This window comes from Diplotaxodon limnothrissa, linkage group LG3, assembly GCF_057381915.1.
Source record: "Diplotaxodon limnothrissa isolate DT_005_m linkage group LG3, D_limnothrissa_male_GT1.1, whole genome shotgun sequence".
NCBI classification, from domain to species: Eukaryota; Metazoa; Chordata; class Actinopteri; order Cichliformes; family Cichlidae; genus Diplotaxodon; species Diplotaxodon limnothrissa.
In genome coordinates, this window is record NC_140598.1 from 30,168,059 (window position 1) to 30,186,644 (window position 18,586).

General features: G+C 39.7%; 2 protein-coding genes across 2 annotated transcripts in view; one reads left to right on the forward strand and one right to left on the reverse strand.

The window, feature by feature from the left end:
• The window catches only part of LOC146635297 (low affinity immunoglobulin gamma Fc region receptor II-like), a 91,118-nt gene extending 88,810 nt beyond the window's left edge, over positions 1–2,308 (reverse strand). Inside the window, exon 1 of the mRNA XM_085349845.1 lies at positions 2,278–2,308. Within this exon, the coding sequence (XP_085205971.1) occupies positions 2,278–2,308 (31 nt within the window). The remainder of the gene's footprint in view (positions 1–2,277) is intronic.
• Positions 1–18,586, forward strand: part of LOC146635296 (butyrophilin-like protein 2) — a 614,223-nt gene that overhangs the window by 219,422 nt on the left and 376,215 nt on the right. The window contains exons 3-4 of the mRNA XM_085350082.1: positions 11,471–11,833; positions 11,997–12,347. Coding sequence (XP_085206208.1) covers positions 11,471–11,833; positions 11,997–12,347 — 714 coding nt within the window. The remainder of the gene's footprint in view (positions 1–11,470; positions 11,834–11,996; positions 12,348–18,586) is intronic.

The window sequence follows — 18,586 nt, forward strand, 5'->3', positions numbered from 1 at the left end:
CCAAAGAAAAAGTGGAAAACAGCTAAACATGAGAGGTTTTTGGACAAAGTTTGTGTTTTTTCCATTGTTTAAGCACTGCTTCCAGCCAAGAGTGATACCATATATGCCCCATAGCTGCAGAAAAGGCTAACATTGTTATCTTTTTACAAAAAAACAGCTGAACATGGGAGGTTTTTGGACCAATTTTGTGTTCTCCATTCTTTAAGCACCGGTTTGAGCACCGTTTGAGCACCGGCACCGTTTCAAAAGTACCAATTTGGCACCGGTATCGGATAAAACCTAAACTATACCCATCCCTATATATAATTAAAAATGTTTAAAACTATAAAAAATATACTTTACATATACACACAGTACACACACAGTATATAAAAACACTACCTCTGCTCCATCTGATTGGCTTTTGTCGGTGATGTAATATTTTGAGGTCACTGTAAGCGATGTCATCTTCACTAACTTTTTCAACGTCATCTGAAATAAACCAAAATGAATATCAATATAGTTTTTTCTATAGTAAACTTAATGAACACTTAAGATAAGGAAACTGTTGAACGTGTTTGTAAATTGCATGCCAAAAATAATTTAAATTCATTTTTTAAAGGAATCATTCTTAGTCTCACCTTTAGGCTTCCTGTGAACAGATCGTCTCACCAATAGAATTACTAACACCAGCAGAACCACAACACAGACTGATCCAACAGGCAACAACACATAGAGAAGCGAGAAGGAATCAGGAGGTATAGAGGTGGATGTAGGTGGAGGTGTGGTGGTGTGTTTCTCTAAAATAAAGTAAACAGTCATTAAGTTATTGTCACATTCTGAACAAACTACAATGACAAACTACAGCATTTCATCCATTTACACACAGCTTCATCAACACTAACTCCACACACTCAGCTTACCAGTGACTGTCAGGTTAACCATGTTACTGATGGGACCCTCTCTGGACTCACACCAGTAAACTCCACTGTCCCACTTGAAGATGTAGCTGATGTTACAGGAAGAACCAGCACCTTCTCCCCACCCATCTCCTCCACACTGAGTCCTCTGTTGTTTGCTTGTGTTTCTCCTCAGAGTCCATCCAGCAGAGCTGTCGTCCTCCTCACAGCTCAGAGACACAAAGTCTCCTTCAAAGAACTGAGAGCTGCTGGGACTCACAGTCAGACGAGCTGTGAGGGTTAAAAAAGAAAAAACTGATGATTATTTTACTATTGTCAAAAACAGTCAAATTGTTTAATTCTTGAAATAGTGTACAGCAAAAAAGCTTGAACCGAATAAATTATTAAGCTGTTGAATTTCCTTCATTCACATTGCCTTTGCTGTTTTAGCTGCTCAGACACACATATTTCTCAACTTTGGGGCAAATAAAGTACATATTATAAAATTATAAAGGTTTTTCTGTGTGAATGAGATTTTCAGAAGCATATCAATTAGGTTTACTGACCTTGGTTTGTCGTGCAGCAAAGAAATGAGGACAAAGCTGAAAAGAAATTATATTTGGGTTAGTTTAAAGTTATTATTTGATAAAATTTTGCCACCAAAAAAGGTACAAACCCAGGTGCACATACAGAAAGACTTCTGTTGATGCTGGACACAAATGGAGTTTCTGAAGAACGCTACTAAACTACAAACTAAACTGCAATAAAAACCAACAAACATTTTTTATCTGTTAGGATGCAGCTTTGCATTGGAAAGCACAGCCTTGTTTTAACTCTAAAAAAAATTATTATTAGCATCAGTAGCTCTTGCTATACTTGTGAGTGTTATTATTATTAGGAGAGAATGGAAACATTTGATAAATAAATTTTTTTGCAAAACTCTGCATACTACATTGATTCCAATTAACTCTGATTAACAATGGGACTAATCTTGATGGGGGCTCAAAACATCAGGTATAGACCATATCGGTTTTCCGTAATTTGAAAAAATGCAAAATTAGACATAAATTTGCATCACTGAAGTATGTTAGCTATGACAGCTGCTCTGTCCTCTTTTTTGTAGCCTTTTGGGCTACAATGCAACAAACACTGAATTACAAAAAAGTGAATGCATGTCTACATTGAGGTTATATTGATAAAGTCATTGACTTAACCTCTCTTTCTTGTTTCCTGGTTAACCAATGAAAATTTTCCTTGTAGACTTGCATTTCATTCTCATGGTGTTTTGAACTTGAATTCAGCCTGATTTGTTTTTCATGTCTTCTCCTCCATCATCAGTTATCAGGAGAGCAGACAGTCAAAGTACAAGAATGCAAACAAACACAGAGATTCTACTTACAGAGCAGACACAGCACAGATGTTTCCTTCATCGTCCTTCTCACTCATTTGAGCTTTTTTTCATTTCTGTCACTGACACCAAGGAAAGCCCGCCCTCTTCCTCTGAGTCTGTGTGTCTCAATGGTTTCCATCATTTCATAGTAAAAGTGTTTAAACTACATAAAATATACTGACTTTTTTTTGTGGTTACTCAGGTCAAAAAATGTTTTGATGCTTGTTTTAATGTTAGTTAATCCAAGGTGATTGATAGGTTTTGTATTGTTGATTGTCATTTATGCTTAGAAACATTTACTCATATATGCTTAGAAGAGTATAATCATTTGTATATTGAAAGAATGTTTCATCTTAAAGGAGGTCTGTATTAACTCTGTGTAGAAGGAAGTGCATTCATCCCTCTAGAGTGTCCTTGGTATAAATCACATACTCCCTAGGAGAGTTTATCTTTTCTTGTTGATTTATGGTATAGCAAGCACACGTATATCTGTCTAAGTATAAGAGCCTTTTGTTAGACAGACCCAGACGTCCTGGTACAAGCTAGCGCCAGAGTCTTCACAGGGTCACATCTTGACCTCACACAGATCTCACACACACACACACACACACACACACACACACACACACACACACACACACACACACACACACACACACACACACCCACCCACATACACAGGCAAGGTACTCTTTGTGTGTATGTAGACGTCATATGTTAATGAACCTATGCATATTCATGTAACCTCAATAAAAGGACAGTGTTACGGGAGGACGAACGAGAGCAACTGGGGCCAAGCGAAGGAACGGCGTTTGTCCGGTTCTCTCCCGTGCACGAGTACCATGAAGAACTTTGCCTACTTGCGTCTTGCTTGCAGTGTAATTATATTGTCTTCAACGTTCCAGCGGATAGGTATAAGCTACAAACCTATCAGTGATCACATCACATTTAAATTCTTCTGACATTTAGTTGTTTTAATGCCACTTTTTTAGCAATAAATACATAAATAAATTTAAGCAACAACATTTTATCATTAAACAGATATATTTACCATTTTACAACTTTGTAGTACAGTCATATTGGAAGCACTGATAAATGAAACGAATACCACTCCTCCAGTTGGTTTGATAAGACCAGCAGAGGGTAATGTTTAGCTTAGGGAAGTTTACTTGTTCTGTGGCAATGATCAGTTGCTCTGCCACAGTTTGCTTGAGTCAATTTGTAAAACTGATGAACCCTTTAACCTTTTAGCATTCTAATTTACATCTGGATTCAGCTTGTCAGAAATAAATAAATAAAGCATGTGACAAAATTCAAAACTGCTGGAACTAGACAGACTGACAAGAGGACTGCATTGATTACTAGCCCCATCATGTTGAGGAAAATGCCAGGAGGACATTGCAAAGAATGTGTATTTCAGTGGTTGAAAAACACAAGGATTTGCTGTGATTTAACCATTTAGATGTCAGTATATATTCTTCTAATGCAGACATAACCTCAGGAGATGATGGAAATGATCATAATGGAAAACATCTAAAAACTGTTTGATTTTTTGTGGGGTCAGCAATATTATATTTTATCAACCCATTTATGTCGTGGTACTGTGTCTGTGACCCAGTGTGTGTACTTTCTGGTTTGAGTTAATATTCTTTGATTTGATATTCATGGTCTTTGTCCTCTTTATGGTTTTGTGCTTATGTTATAGTTTTTAGTCTTTAGGTTTCTGTCTTTGTGTCTTCCTATGTTTCACGTTTTTCGTGCCTTCCATGTTCTGTCTCTCCAGTCAGTCATGTGTCCTTGTCTTACTGTAAAGTCTCTGTGCCTCTAGCGAGCCTGCCTATTTGCCTAACGCGCTGTCAACTTTACAAAACAGACACAATTGAAAGGTACAAATGTGTTGTGCATGAAACGAATTCAAACGTGTTGCAGATGTGTGTCACAAGTTGATCTGGCTGCAGGCTGTGGCACTTGGCCAGAGGTGGCGCTGGTTGACTCGACTCCATGTTAGTGCACAAAGCAAACTGCTCGCTTTAGTTGTGAAGCAAAAACGCTGAAACCGGAGAAATAAACCGTGCGAGGGGAACGATAATGACGACTGAAGGAAACGGTTTCCAAGGCCTAATCCGTGGATCGACTTCCTTCGAGGCGTGGACGTCTATCAGCAGAGAATGTACCTTCACCTATCAGCAGAGAATGTCCCTTAGTCTGTAACACAGTCAAATATATTCTCAAGTAATATTCAAGCATGCCATTCAGCGTGTTAGTACGAGCTCGGGAGCAGCTTGGGAGAACAAGAAAACAGAGACTGCTTCAGGTTGTCTTCCCAAATTGACTCAACTTTATTCACAAGTACAACAGTTTATATAGAGGGTAAAATTCATGAGACAGCAGATTATCAGTTTAAACCAGTACAGACCAAGATAAGGCAGCGTCTTCCTGCCCGTGGGTGAAGAAGCATCCTTTGTGTAGTGTATCAGTTCAGCTACAATTGTGATTATCTCAGCGACATATTTTCAAGGCACAAAACAAAGAGTTCTTACATTAGTGAAATCTGAAACAAACCATTTGGCCTTCAACGGGCATCTCCTAAAAGATTAAGAAACTAATGTAGCTGAGGGAGTGATCTCTGTGGTATTTCAACCTTGTACCAGCCTGTGATTCTCACACATCAATTCTTGGGTCAAAGAGAAAAATAACTAAAACAAAGGGGCCTTATTGAATGACAGAGTTTTCCTGCATAATGTCACTATAAAACAATATCCAGTAAATGCTCCCATGGTACTAAAATACCTAACAACGACAAGAGTCTCCTGATTGTTTACTCTTGCTGTCCTGTGAACAACATCGGCGTGGTATTACTTGTTTGCTGTTTTCGCGATCGCATCGCGCATGAGAATATTACCAGGTACACTCGCCACATTTTTAAACATTTTGTTGTTCAGCAGCATCAAGACTGACGGAGTGTGTTTGAGATAACCTCAGAAGTGTCACAGATGACACATTTGGCGTTTTTTTTTGCTGGTTTGTCGGTAGCAGCTCCTGAAATGCAAGACTGCCACACATCTGTTCGACCGACGCCAGTTGATCTGAACGCCAGTAGATCACCGGCCAAAGTTCAGACACATCTTCTCACTTAATGGTTTTTCTTTATTTTCACAACTATTTCCATTGTAAATTGCGTTAATCTCATCTATATTGCACATTTCATAAGTGACGGTCTGACTACACCTCATGAAAAACAACGTCAACACCCATTCACTGTTCAGTTAATGGAGTCGGGCGGTTTCGGCAGAAAGAAGCGTCACTGTTCGTGGGTTTAACCGTGTGGTCTTGATTTGAAGGCAGAGACACCTAGTGATGGGCAGATGAAGCTTCATGAAGCACTGAAGCTTTTCATCCAATTGGTTCGCCCCAGCCCAAAGTTTCTTGAAGCTTCATTTGCTCTAGTAGGACACCTACTGGACATAAAAATATTAGTTGGCATAAATTTGAAGAGTGTGGCCTTTTGCACACAGCCTGTAAATGTCAACAACAAAAGGAGTGTGTAAAAATTATTTATTTATTTAAATTTTACTTTTTAATTATTTTACTTGCATTTTTAATCACTCTTATATTTAAATGTTCATTTGCTATTTTATCTAGGGATTGAGAGTAACGTAGTTTCTATTCTCTGTATGTCCTGTACATGTGGCAGAATTGACAATAAAGCTGACTTTGACTTTGACTAAAACATGTATATTGTAGTGATGCAGTATACTTTGTATATTTATACTGGCAGTATGGAAAATGATCATTTGGAAATGCTTAAAATGGAAATGATCATTTACTGTGAGGTGAGGTGTGGACAGTGGTTGTGCTTTTGTAACGTCGAGGTATGGACAGCTATATACTGAGGCGTCAGTCCTGCCCATATTTTATTCTGTAAAAACTAAATTTTCACTGCTTCTATAACCTTTAGTGGGGAGAACATAGCTAGGATTTAATGATTTAACAAATCTTTTGAATCCTTTGTCCTCCACAATGCTAAATGGCTGGGAGTCCTCAATCACCATGCTAACCAGGTCTTCATCTATTTGAGATTGTTCTCCTGAGGAAAGACAATAAAGACAAAGCACAAATATAAATATTACAGACATAACTTATAACAGTTGTATAATATTGTTATATCATTTAGTGACATTACTGCATGCTATTTTATCATTGCATTTGATGGCTCACCTGGTCTTGCTCCACAATCGGTGTTCCCCTTATTCTCATGCAAAGCTCTGTAGTGCCTAAGCATGGATGAGGTGTTGTTGTTATATCCCAGCTCCCTGGCACCAGTGTTGGGACTAACGCGTTATTAAGTAACGCGTTACAGTAACTACATTATTATTGTGGTAACGAGCACGGTAACTAGTTATTATGCCAAAATCAGGAACGCGTTAGTCGTTACTGGGCTTTAGATAGGGTCGTTACTCGTTACTTTGTGTGGTGGCTATCGCGGAGCTTCCACAGATTCAGTAACATTAGCAAGTGGTGGAGGCCAGCAGGTGAATGAAGGAAAGGGGACGCAGAAGGAAAAGAGACCCGAGGCGGCCGCCGGTCCAAGTGTGAACTGAACTTCAGGTAAGAAGTTATGACCTGCAGTCTCTCTGGGTCAGATATAAACCAAGTTTAGGTGGAGTTTATTTTCTTTATTCTGACTTTTTCCATACTGCGTGCTAGCTAGCATGACGGAGTTTCTATACAGCTGGGTGGTGCTATGAAGTTAATGATGTTGAACTTTATTTTGTTCATAACTTATTAGAGTTGCCAACAGTCCCGTCTGGTATTCAGAGAAAATATTACGCGTTTCTTATTGAGGTGAAAAGGAACAGTTTGTCCCGGACTTCAGCTACAACGAAAAAGGCACAAAGCTGGAGTTATTCTGTGTCTTTGCTACACAGCTGCCTCTTCTCCTCTCATTCTCTCCCCCTCCCTCTCCCGTTTCTACTTCAATCATGAAAACTGATCAGTGATCAGCTGATCGGCTCTCTTGTTTGTTTATCGCTCACTTTGCGCCGAAAGAGGAAACCAGCGGATGTCGCGCTAAACAACAGCAGCACGTTTAAGCTTGATCAGCTGTTGTTAGAATTTATTTAATATTAATTTCTAGTATCAGCTGATGTTTGCTGGAGCCACAGCTGCAAAAAAGCTGCTGGTCATGATATGGTTTGGTTATCTGGTGAGAGGGAAACATGAAGATGAAACCAGGAGATGTCCTTACTGAATCATCAGAGCTGTGATGGAGAAACAGGTTTACCTTTTAGGTGACATGAATGAGTTGAAGGGAAGTTATGAACTGTTTCTGAGAGACAAATTGATAGGTTTGTAGCTTGAACCTATCCGCTGGAACGTTGAAGACAATATAATTACACCGCAAAGCAAGACACAAGTAGGCAAAGTTCTTCATGGTACTCGTGCACGGGAGAGAACCGGACAGACGCCGTTCCTTCGCTTGACCCCAGTTGCTCTCTCCGTCCTCCCGTAACACTGTTCTTTTATTGAGGTTACATGAATATGCATAGGTTCATTAACATATGACGTCTACATACACACAAAGAGTACCTTGCCTGTGTGTGTGTGTGTGTGTGTGTGTGTGGTCTGATTTGTGTGAGGTCAAGATGTGACCCTGTGAAGACTCCCCAAAGCTGGTGCCAGGAGTCTAGCGGGTCCATCTGAACAAAAGGCTCTTATACTTAAAGAGATATACGTGTGTTTGCTATACCATATATCAACAAAGAGAAGATAGGACCTCTCTGATGTTATTAGGCTGTGGGTGTGCATTCTAGCCTGTTAGAGATCACACAGCCTACCACTACACAATTGATTATACACCTCTAAGCATATCTGGTTAAATATTTCTAAGCATAAATGACAATCAACAATACAAAACCTATCATAAATAACCCCAGGATCCTTTTTTATGTAGCTGACAGCTGGTAACTGTGCAGGTGTGGATCTAGCAAAGTGTTGCCAGGGGGCCATGTAGGGCATTAACAGGGAAAGGGGGACACAAAGAAATACTTTTCTTTCTTATTCTCATTTAAAATGTCTAGCTTTTAAAAAATAATTATCTGAATCTTACAACAAACGATTGATAGATCGATACATATATACCATCAAAACAGTGTACATCACTGTCACAACAGTGTTTATTTTCATTCAAAGGCTTTATGATTTTTCCTATAATGATGGGCCGGTCTCTAGTCAAAATGCCCGGGACGATTTATTTGTCTCAGTCCAGCCCTGTATGCAGCTCATCTGCAGTCTGGTGTTACCTACATCTTCCTATTCAGAAGGCAGAATTTCCGAGTTCTGAGTACAATCGAAAGCACCACGACTGCAGTTTTTGTGTTGGATGTAAAAGGCGCACATGACACTGTGACGTAGGCTAGAATCATGGCAGTAGTCAATGACGGTCCAGGCGTGGGATTTCTCTCGTGGAAATATGTACATTATCTTTTCCTTTCTATTGGTAGGTGGCACAGTGCACTTGTGGCAAGTAAGCAAGCTAGAAGACTGGCAAAGTTATGGAAGCAACACATTAACAAGAGAATTCTGAGTAAAACCAAAGTTACTTTCCCTAGTAACTAGTTACTTTGAAAGTAACGAGTAACTTGAAGTAACTGAGTTACTTTTGAGAGAAGTAACTAGTAATGTAACTAAGTTACTATTTTAAAGTAACTTACCCAACACTGCCTGGCACATAGCAAACACTTCACCTTGTACAAAAGTACAGACAGCTTAACATAAATTGTATTGCACCATCAGTATTATGAAAATACATCTTCTGTAGAAATTTACATACCTTGTTGGGAGGAATAAAATCAACATGTTCCCACACAGGGGAGGACATCCTCCTCTTCTTAGCTGGCTCCATTCTCTCCTGACTTTCTCTCCTCACTCTCATAAACCTCCAAACTGTCTCCAAACTCACTAACCGCAACTCTCCATCAAACACCCACATTTTGAATGAAGTCTGAGGGGTTTATATCGCTGTCATAGCTCGCGGCAAAGTTCGAACCACTTCATGAACCAGTCACGTGGTACAGCCGGGCAGCGAGGCTTCGGACGTCATCATTTTCAGCTCCTCCCATGAAGCAAGCCTCGATACGCGCATCGCGGAAACGCCCCCTCCATTACTCGACACAAGCTTCGAAGCCTCGATACAGAACGTCACATCACTAGAGACACCCACACTGTAAGCGAAACAAACAAGGCTGTTCAGGTTTTCGGGCTGAAGCTGTTTCAGCAACACTGTGTGTATTTCGCTCCCGCCTCGTGTGAAATCAGCAAAAATGGCTGCTTTACTATCATTGTCACTTTGGTGGATTTGGCTGTCTCTCTCGGTTCTACGTTCAAATGCTTCAAAAGGTAGGCTGAGTGTGTATTCGCAGTATGTTCACAGCATCATGAATCCTAGTTGCAAATAGCCTTTTATATTTAACTTTTTCTTCATGTTATTGTGTTAAGAGTTTTACATTTAGATTTTTAAAATGTAAAAATTTGTTTGTTTCCTAACGATATTCATGTAAAATCTATCTCCACGATGTTTCCATAAAGTGTAGAGGTCTAAATATGTTATGAATAGATTGTGTACACGCTGTAAAATACGATATATTAAGAAATATTTACAAATTGAAAACAAAAAAAAATCACTTAACTGTAAACATAAACATTATTAACATGATAAAGAAAATTGATATTTTTAAAGTATGTTTTATCATTCTTATTCTCTTCTGGGTTTCATATGATGCTAGATGTTAAAGGTTCACCATGAATCACCCCAAAGCCATGCTAAAACACAAGCAGCAATGACAGATACAGGAAGTAAGAATATTGTGTCCTGGCTCTGTCTTGGTTTAAATATTTTTAGAGTAGAAATAGGTTCAGATTACGGAACAGGACCTAAGATATTATGTGTGTGGGTGTGTGTTCCAAAGTAACATCTGACTTTCATCCAGTTACATTTTTCAGGAGGCTAAGGAAATAATGTCTGTTTCTGTACTAAACTGAGTAATTACATTACAGTTGTTTCATGACCTGCTTTACAAAGGTTCTTCAGCAGTAAACAATTACATGAAGAACAGATAGAAAAAAAGAAACTTATATGCTTATTTTCTTTTTTGGTGTGTGGAGACTGTAGCCTTATATTGTTAACTCATAATTATCAAACAATACTTTTCAGATCATTTTATGTGAAAGTAATGTAATGAGGCCATGGTTCTCAGCCGGAAAAGGGTGGAGTGCCCACTCCGGGTCGGGGATGAGTTCCTGCCCCAAGTGGGGGAGTTCAAGTATCTCGGGGTCTTGTTCGCGAGTGATGGGAGAAGGGAGCCGGAGATCGACAGACGGATTGGGGCTGCAGCTGCAGTAATGCGGACGTTGCACCGGTCCGTCGTGGTAAAGAGGGAGCTGAGTGTAAAAGCGAAGCTCTCAATTTACCGGTCGATCTACGTCCCTACCCTCACCTATGGCCACGAGCTGTGGGTAGTGACCGAAAGAACGAGATCGCGGATACAAGCGGCAGAAATGAGCTTCCTCCGAAGGGTGGCTGGCCTCTCCCTTAGAGATAGGGTGAGAAGTTCGGCCATCCGGGAGAGGCTCAGAGTAGAGCAGCTGCTGCTCCACATCGAAAGGAGCCAGCTGAGGTGGTTCGGGCATCTGACAAGGATGCCCCCTGGGCGCCTCCTGGGTGAGGTGTTCCAGGCATGTCCCACCGGGAGGAGGCCCCGGGGCAGACCCAGGAAACGCTGGAGAGATTATATCTCTCGGCTGGCCTGGGAACGCCTTGGTATTCCCCCGGATAAGCTGAAGGAGGTGGCTGGGGGGAGGGAGGTCTGGGCCTCTTTGCTTAGGCTGCTGCCCCCGCGACCCGGCCTCGGATAAAGCGGATGAAGATGGATGGATGGATGGAGTAATGTAATGAGTATTATAATAAATTACTTTCTCTGGTGAATAATTAAATAAAGATAATGTATTATGTATGAGAAAAGTAATGTGCAATGCATGACTTTTTTTGAATAGTGACCACAACACTGATAATTTAAATACATCTGGTATGGATATTCAATAAGCACACATCACAGTTCTTTATTTCCTCTCACTGGCTGCTGTAGAAGTGAACAGTTGTACTTTGGCCTTTAACCTCTCGGCTCTGTGTTGTTTCCTCTTTCAGACAAGATAAACATCACAGCTAAGTCTGGACAGGATTTCACTCTGACATGTCGAGCTCCAGGCAAGGACAACGCTATCACAGTTGTAGAGTGGAGCAGAGATGACCTTGGGACAGAATATGTCTCTTTGTACCGTGGCAGGAAATTTGTTCCAGATCACCAGCATCCATCTTTTAAGAACCGGGTGGATCTGCAGGACAGACAGATGAAGGATGGAGACGTGTCTTTGATTCTGAAGGATGTGACGACTACAGATGCTGGAACATACGAGTGTCGTGTCTTCAGTAGAGGAGGAAATCGCAGGAAGAGAGCTAATCTGAAGACTGACCCCATCACCATCATCAACCTGAGTGTTGTTCCTTCAGGTGAGTGAGTAGAGTTGAGTGTGTGTGATCAGAGGTGAAGCTGCTTCCTGGTTGTTGATGTTTGTTTCTAAAGATGTTGTTGATGAGACTTTGTAGAAAGCAGCTGGTCTGAGTAGTTGTTTTAACCTTTTAAACCTCTCTGCTGTGTTGTTTCCAATTTAAGTCAAGCAAAACATCACAGCTGGAGAGACTGTTGTTCTGCCATGTCAAGCTCCAAATACCAACAACAATCCTAACACAGTTGTAGAGTGGAGCAGAGCTGACCCCGGCCAGCAATATGTTCTCAAGCACCAACATAACCATACTGAGTTGAGTCCCTCCTTTAAGAACCGGGTGGATCTGCAGGACAGACAGATGAAGGATGGAGACGTGTCTCTGATTCTGAAGAATGTGACGGTTAATGACACTGGAACATATGAGTGTCGTGTTGAGACAAATACAAATCGCAGGAAGAGAGCAAATCTGGAGACTGACCCCATCAACATCATCTACCTGAGTGTTGTTGATCCTCCAGGTGAGTGAGTAGAGTTGAGTGTGTGTGTGATCAGAGGTGAAGCTGCTTCCTGCTTGTTGATGAGACTTTGTAGAAAGCAGCTGGTCTGAGTGATGTGATCAGAGTGCAGTAGATAATGTCTGACAGCAGTTTGAAGAGGAAATGGATTCTGTTCTGTTCTTCACTCATCACCTACCTGACAGCTGACACCTCACACCTGTTTCTCACCTGCAGGTCAGACAGGAGGACACACAGAGGATGGAGGGAAGGAGGATGGAGGGAAGGAGGATGGAGGGAAGGAGGATGGAGTCAGTAGAGGACATTTTGGGCTGGTAGCTGGTCTCTCAGTTTCTGCTATGGTTTCTGTGGTTGGCGGTGGTTTTCTGATCTATAGAAAAAAAAGAAAGGTGTCTTATAACTCTGCCATTGCCTGGTCCCAAGCCCAGGATGAGAAAAGAGGAGGGTTGGGCGTGGGGCTAGCAACCCCACCCTCTTTAAAAAAAAAAAAAAAGGAGTCTACATGTTTGATGATGATGGCAAGAGGACACATAAAGGATGGACAGGAGGAGAATGGATGAATGGATGTCAACAGAGTACATCTTGTACTGATAGTGCCGTATATTGTATATTAACTGCTTCACACTGTTGATGTGTATTTTTTTTTTAAAAACATAAAAAACAAAATCGGTGTAGATAAAGGAGGTTCTCATCCCCTGCTATTGTCAAGTGCTTTATCTACTCATTTAGGAAAAATAAATGTACTATATTTTTCTAAAGTACATGCAACACACCCTCTGGGCTTTGCTCCAAGTAACCACAGATGGAAAAACACAGATATCCATTCATTATCTACCAAGTTAATCCTTAGAGCATTTTTTGAAAACATCCTTGCGTGTCACCTGATAATAATCCTCCTAGCTAGTCTGGGACTGCTCATGTAATTAGAGACAACAAAGCGAAGCTCTTATTACAAAGTGCAGGGGTTGTAGTTTGCAGTTTGTTCCTACCACAGCTTGATTCAGCACTGGGTTTTAAGGGAGAACAAAGCAGTTCCTCTTCAGTATGATATAAGTTTTCTCTTATTTCCTTTGTTTATTAACAGAAAATAAGGCAGACTTTTCAAATCATGTTGCAAACAGTTGATGTGTGAACAGATAAACAGTAAAAGGTTTCTAGGGATCTTGGTTTATTTTTACTCCCTGAGTTTATTTATTTATTTTTAAAGAACTAGAATAAATGTATTTTTTCAGTATCAGAAATTTTACATTTAATATTCCCTTATACAAATCTTTAGATATTATTTAAAAACTTCTGGTTAAGTTTTTCATTCTGACCTTTTTCTTTATATCTGATATTAAAACATAAAATTTGTTTCATAATAGTCATTTTTTTCCATGATCCATGTGTAAAACAGCCTTTACAGTTTTACAAAGTCCTGTAAAACACTAAGACCCAATGGTAAACTGATGGCAGTGACTGTGGCACTGTCTTTAATGACATTGTGTCATAAAAAAATTAAAATATAACTTGCAGAGCATATGGGCGTTAGTTCAGAACAAGTTCAACTCCAGTCATCCCAAACTTACATGCTTCTGTCTTTTACATTTGAGAAAGTGACGTTTAAAAGAACAGATTGCCATCTTGCCACTTGTCATTTATAATTCAAAGAAAGAATCTAAAGAACAATGTGATCAGACTAGTTTTAATCAGTGGGATTTTCTTTGTTTCCCTTTCCTGACACTTCTTGTAAATTCAGTTCTCAGAAGAGGAACCACACAGTTCCTGTTAGTTATTTGGGGGGTGGGGCACTCTCTCTAAATGGCCTGACTGGGCCTGTCCCTGTCCCTGTCAACACAGCAGAGAAAATAAAATGAAATGAAGGGCCTTATTCAGTGGAGGTTTTGTGGTTTGAAGTGTTTAGAAAACTGCTGCACCTCCCACTCCACAGTCTGAATCAGATGTCATTGCTCCGTTTGGAGCTGAGTCACATGAAAAGTCCCGCTGATCACATTTTCCTCCTGCAGCATGACTGTCAAATCTCCCCTTTAGATCAAATTATAAAAATATTCATTACACTAGCTATCATGTACAACAAGTAAGCCTGCAGTGCGAGAGCGAAGTGCTCTAATAGGGTGATATGGTACTACAAGGTCTTTAAGATAAGATGGGGCCTGATTATTTAAGACCTTGTATGTGAGGAGCAGGATTTTAAATTCAATTCTGGATTTAACAGGAAGCCAATGAAGGGAAGCCAAAACAGGAGAAATATGCTCTCTCTTTCTAGTCCCTGTCAGGACTCAGAAACTCCTGAGTAGATATCACATGCTCTATGTTTCATAAGATAGCACCTTGGGACTGATTATATAGATATATATAGATATATATATATATATAAATACAAAACACACCAAAAAAATACATTAAAGAATTATAAAGAATCGCTGCATTGTTCTGTTTGTGTTATGTCGCGTTCTACTTCTTTGTTTAAAAAGGATTCATACATTCAATGGTGCTGGGTGCGGTCACGTTTGTGCAGCTCTCATCTCAGTTCAGCTCCAGGCAACACGAGGTGAAAAACACGCTGACAGAGACTGCAGCACTGAAGGCTTATAGATATGTGTTTCATATTTATTTATCTAATTTTTTAGATGTCATTTTAAACATGTTGGGTAAAGGTTACACTCTGTTTGACTTACGTAAAAGTCATAAAGCAGGATTCAGATAAGTTATTTATTGAACAAAGTCCCACCTTTAAAACACAGGATTATTACTTAAGGCTGATGATAAACCTGGACTTTGAGCTTCTTTTACTGCAGTATATATTTTTATAAAACGCATTAAAATGTAACCTTCACAGCTCCTAATGAGCCTGTGACTGTAAGAAGAGAACAAAATGGAGGTTGTGGTTTGCCGCTCAGCTTCACCTTCAGTCACTGTTGTTGAAACGGGGAAGTGTTTTTTTTTGTTGTTTTTTTTTTTTTTTTTACAGAGAACAGAAATCAGAAACTAGTTTCAGAATATCTTCAGACTTTAAAACCATTTCATCATTCAAATCTTTACAAATCTCTCCCTGAGACTCTGAATGTCAAAAATGAGATCCGGTCGCTTTTATCAGTCATGCGTTTCCAGTTTGAACCGGTTCTTTTCTTTCCTGTAATTTGTCTCTCTGTGTTTTATGAGAAGCAGACTGTTCCTCTTAAAGTCATCATGTGGTCAGAACACAGCTGCTGATGAAAGACTTGAAATGCAAAGAGCAGAGCTGAATGTAATAACTGGATCACATGGAGTTACAGCTCGAGGTAACTGACATTGTGATATCTGTGGGACTCATTTACTCAGTAACTCAATGAGAGTTCTAGGCTGCCTCATGTAGGTCAGCTTTTCTGTGACATTTGAGTCACATCTGGCCCACACAACTCTTTTTAGCCTTCCTCTGCTGTCTCATATTCCCAATGTGAGACTCAGAAAGATGAAACAGAAACATTGCTGTGGAATTTCTGTGGTTAATACAGAGACTGTGCGACTAAGAATTAAAACTGTGTTTCAGTCTGTGTTCAGGGCCGGGCTCTCCCAGGGAACAGATGACATGTCTGTGTTTGAAACTGTTTTGCAGTGTGGTTTCAACACCTCCCCGTCACCACAGAAACAGCAGAGCGCTGCCTTCTACACAGAGCACAGAAACTTCCTCTTTAACCCTCTCGAGGCAGGCATTGCCGATTTGCAACAGTTAAAAACTAACAACCTGATTACCCCACATACATATTGTATGAGTTTTTTTACTCAGAAATACCACTGCAGGACTTGGTTGTGCATTAGCAACAAAAACTTAATTTGAGCCTGAGAGGGTTAACAGGACTGTGCAGGACAGTTAGATGAACTTTATAAAAACCACTTTAAACTAAAATAATTTTTACAGTTTTTACAATTTTTATAGTGGTTTTTCTTTAACTCAACACATAAAACAGGGTTAAAGTATCACACTTTTAGTATTATGCAGTATGCGACCCAAGCAGACTCAGCCTGTCTATATGATGCATCTACGTGGTATTAACACCACACTGTCACACCTAACAGAAACATCTACAGCATGTTGCAAGTGTGCATTAGATTCATCTGCTGTAAGCTTCCCTTTAAAACTACCTCCGTCCTGCACAAACAACTGAAGTATATGGGTGGAGTATAAGTACTTCCCTGTGGAGCTCAGCTGAACTCAGTTTTGGAAGTTGAAATCAAGAGAAAATGTTTAATTTTAAACATAAACACTTCCCCTTTACTGCCATAATGGAAGTATTTTTGTTTCTCTCATACCAAACCAAAAAAGGAGTGAACAGCACACAATGCCTCTAATGTCTGTCCTCTGACTCATGGAAAGTGTCTCATTTCCCTGGTAAATTTCCCAGCCATGATGACTGCCTGCACGTGCTTGTTTTATCTGTCATCATCCCCTATCACTGACCACAGCTCATGGTAAAAGTCTTGATGTTGTATAACCGTGTTTGTGTACATAAGCAGAATAGAGAACTATACTATTTACCTGTTAAACATCATTTATTTAACACAAGTCACAGGTGATGTGTTGTCCTTCAGAGCAGGTAGATGCTGGTAAAATATTGTTTTTACAGCTCAGGGTGGAAATTTTCCCCCGCGTCATTCTGTTTCATTTAGCAAACAATACATGTCATCTGTTCCCTGCCTGCTTTTGTTTGAGTTCATTCATTCTCTGTTTACTGTGCAAACACTAGAGTCGGTTTCAAGGTGAAGTGTTCCCAGTGGCTCTCACATGTCGATCTGCTGTTTTCTCATAGCCCAGAGTCACAAACTGCAAAACATGGCGAAAATATTCAACACAGAATCGAGATTATTTTCTTCTCAGGACTGTTTCTAGAAAAAAAGTAACTTAATCAGCTGAGGTGACACCAGAGTGTTTTGAAAGGAGAAGCAATAAGAAACCATCTCACCATCAGACCAGACAGTCAGCATGACTGATGAGTGACACATCATCATGCGTATGAATGCTGCAGTCATGATGTTTCTTACAGCAGATCTTGATATATAGTGGGTATGTTTTAACATTTGACAGGTTGTTAAACTCACAGGGCAACTCAGTTAAACGTGGTTTAACAAGGACAATGAACTAAATGACATAAAATGGCCCAAGTGGAGGGTGTAGTTTGGTGACAGTCTGTCCTCAGGTTAGTTTCTTTTGCTCATCATTTCCTCAACTTTTAAACAGCAAGGATTAAAGGTGATCAAGAACTGAAGAGAAAAGTGCTGGATATGAATAAAGTTGAATAGAAAACACAAGTTTTTATTCTGCTTTTGCTGTTAAAATAACTTAAGTAAAATAAATATTATGACTATGTCTAGTCAGACACTAAAATGGAGAGCAGAGGAGAGTCAGATCAGGATAAGTTAGGCAAATCACATCACATATCTTAGTAAAACATGAATGATTTGAATTTCAAATCAAATGCAAAGTTTGTGCTCATGTCATATTTACAGTCTCTTCTTTGTGTTGTTGGTACTTCAGTGCCAAGATAAACTCAGAGCAAATAAAAAAAGTTAATTCTACTGAGGCCTTTTCGAGTTCAGGGGATATTATAATTTATTTATAATTCACTATAAGTCTGAAAAAAAAAAAGATTTCACAGAGGAAACGAAAGTAATGCTGTAAGTTTTGTTTTACAAGAAATGAGAGAGGGGGAGGGTTGTGCTCCACCCACATCCTGCAGCAGCTGCGTCACGTGGAAAATTTCCAACATTTATTCTCTGATTTTAATCCATTAGAACATATTGGTGACATATAACTCATTGTGCATTACTCAGATGGAATATCATGAGCTTTGCTGCAGGTTTTACCCTGTCAGAAAAAAAGTGCACAAATTATAAAGTTGCAACAACTGAGCTCAATACAAACAGCAGAAGCTATGAGGCCCTCTGGAGGTCAGATTTAAACACTATGAGCTGTACTTTTAAACAGGACAGACATTTATTTATAGATATTTATAGATTTCTAACATTAATGATATTTATTCTGCTCTTTAAGCATATCTATTAAACCCAGAGTGCTGACTGTCAAGAGAAATATGTGAATGCGTCGAAGAGTAAAGAGAAACACGCAAACATCAATCAGTCTTGGCACACAAAAGCATACACCCAGTATACACGTCTGAACTTGACTGGAAGGCATTCAGCTGCTGGCTGATGAGAAGTCATGTGTTCAGTGGTTTGAAAAATATCATGTTGGGTCTGATTACCTT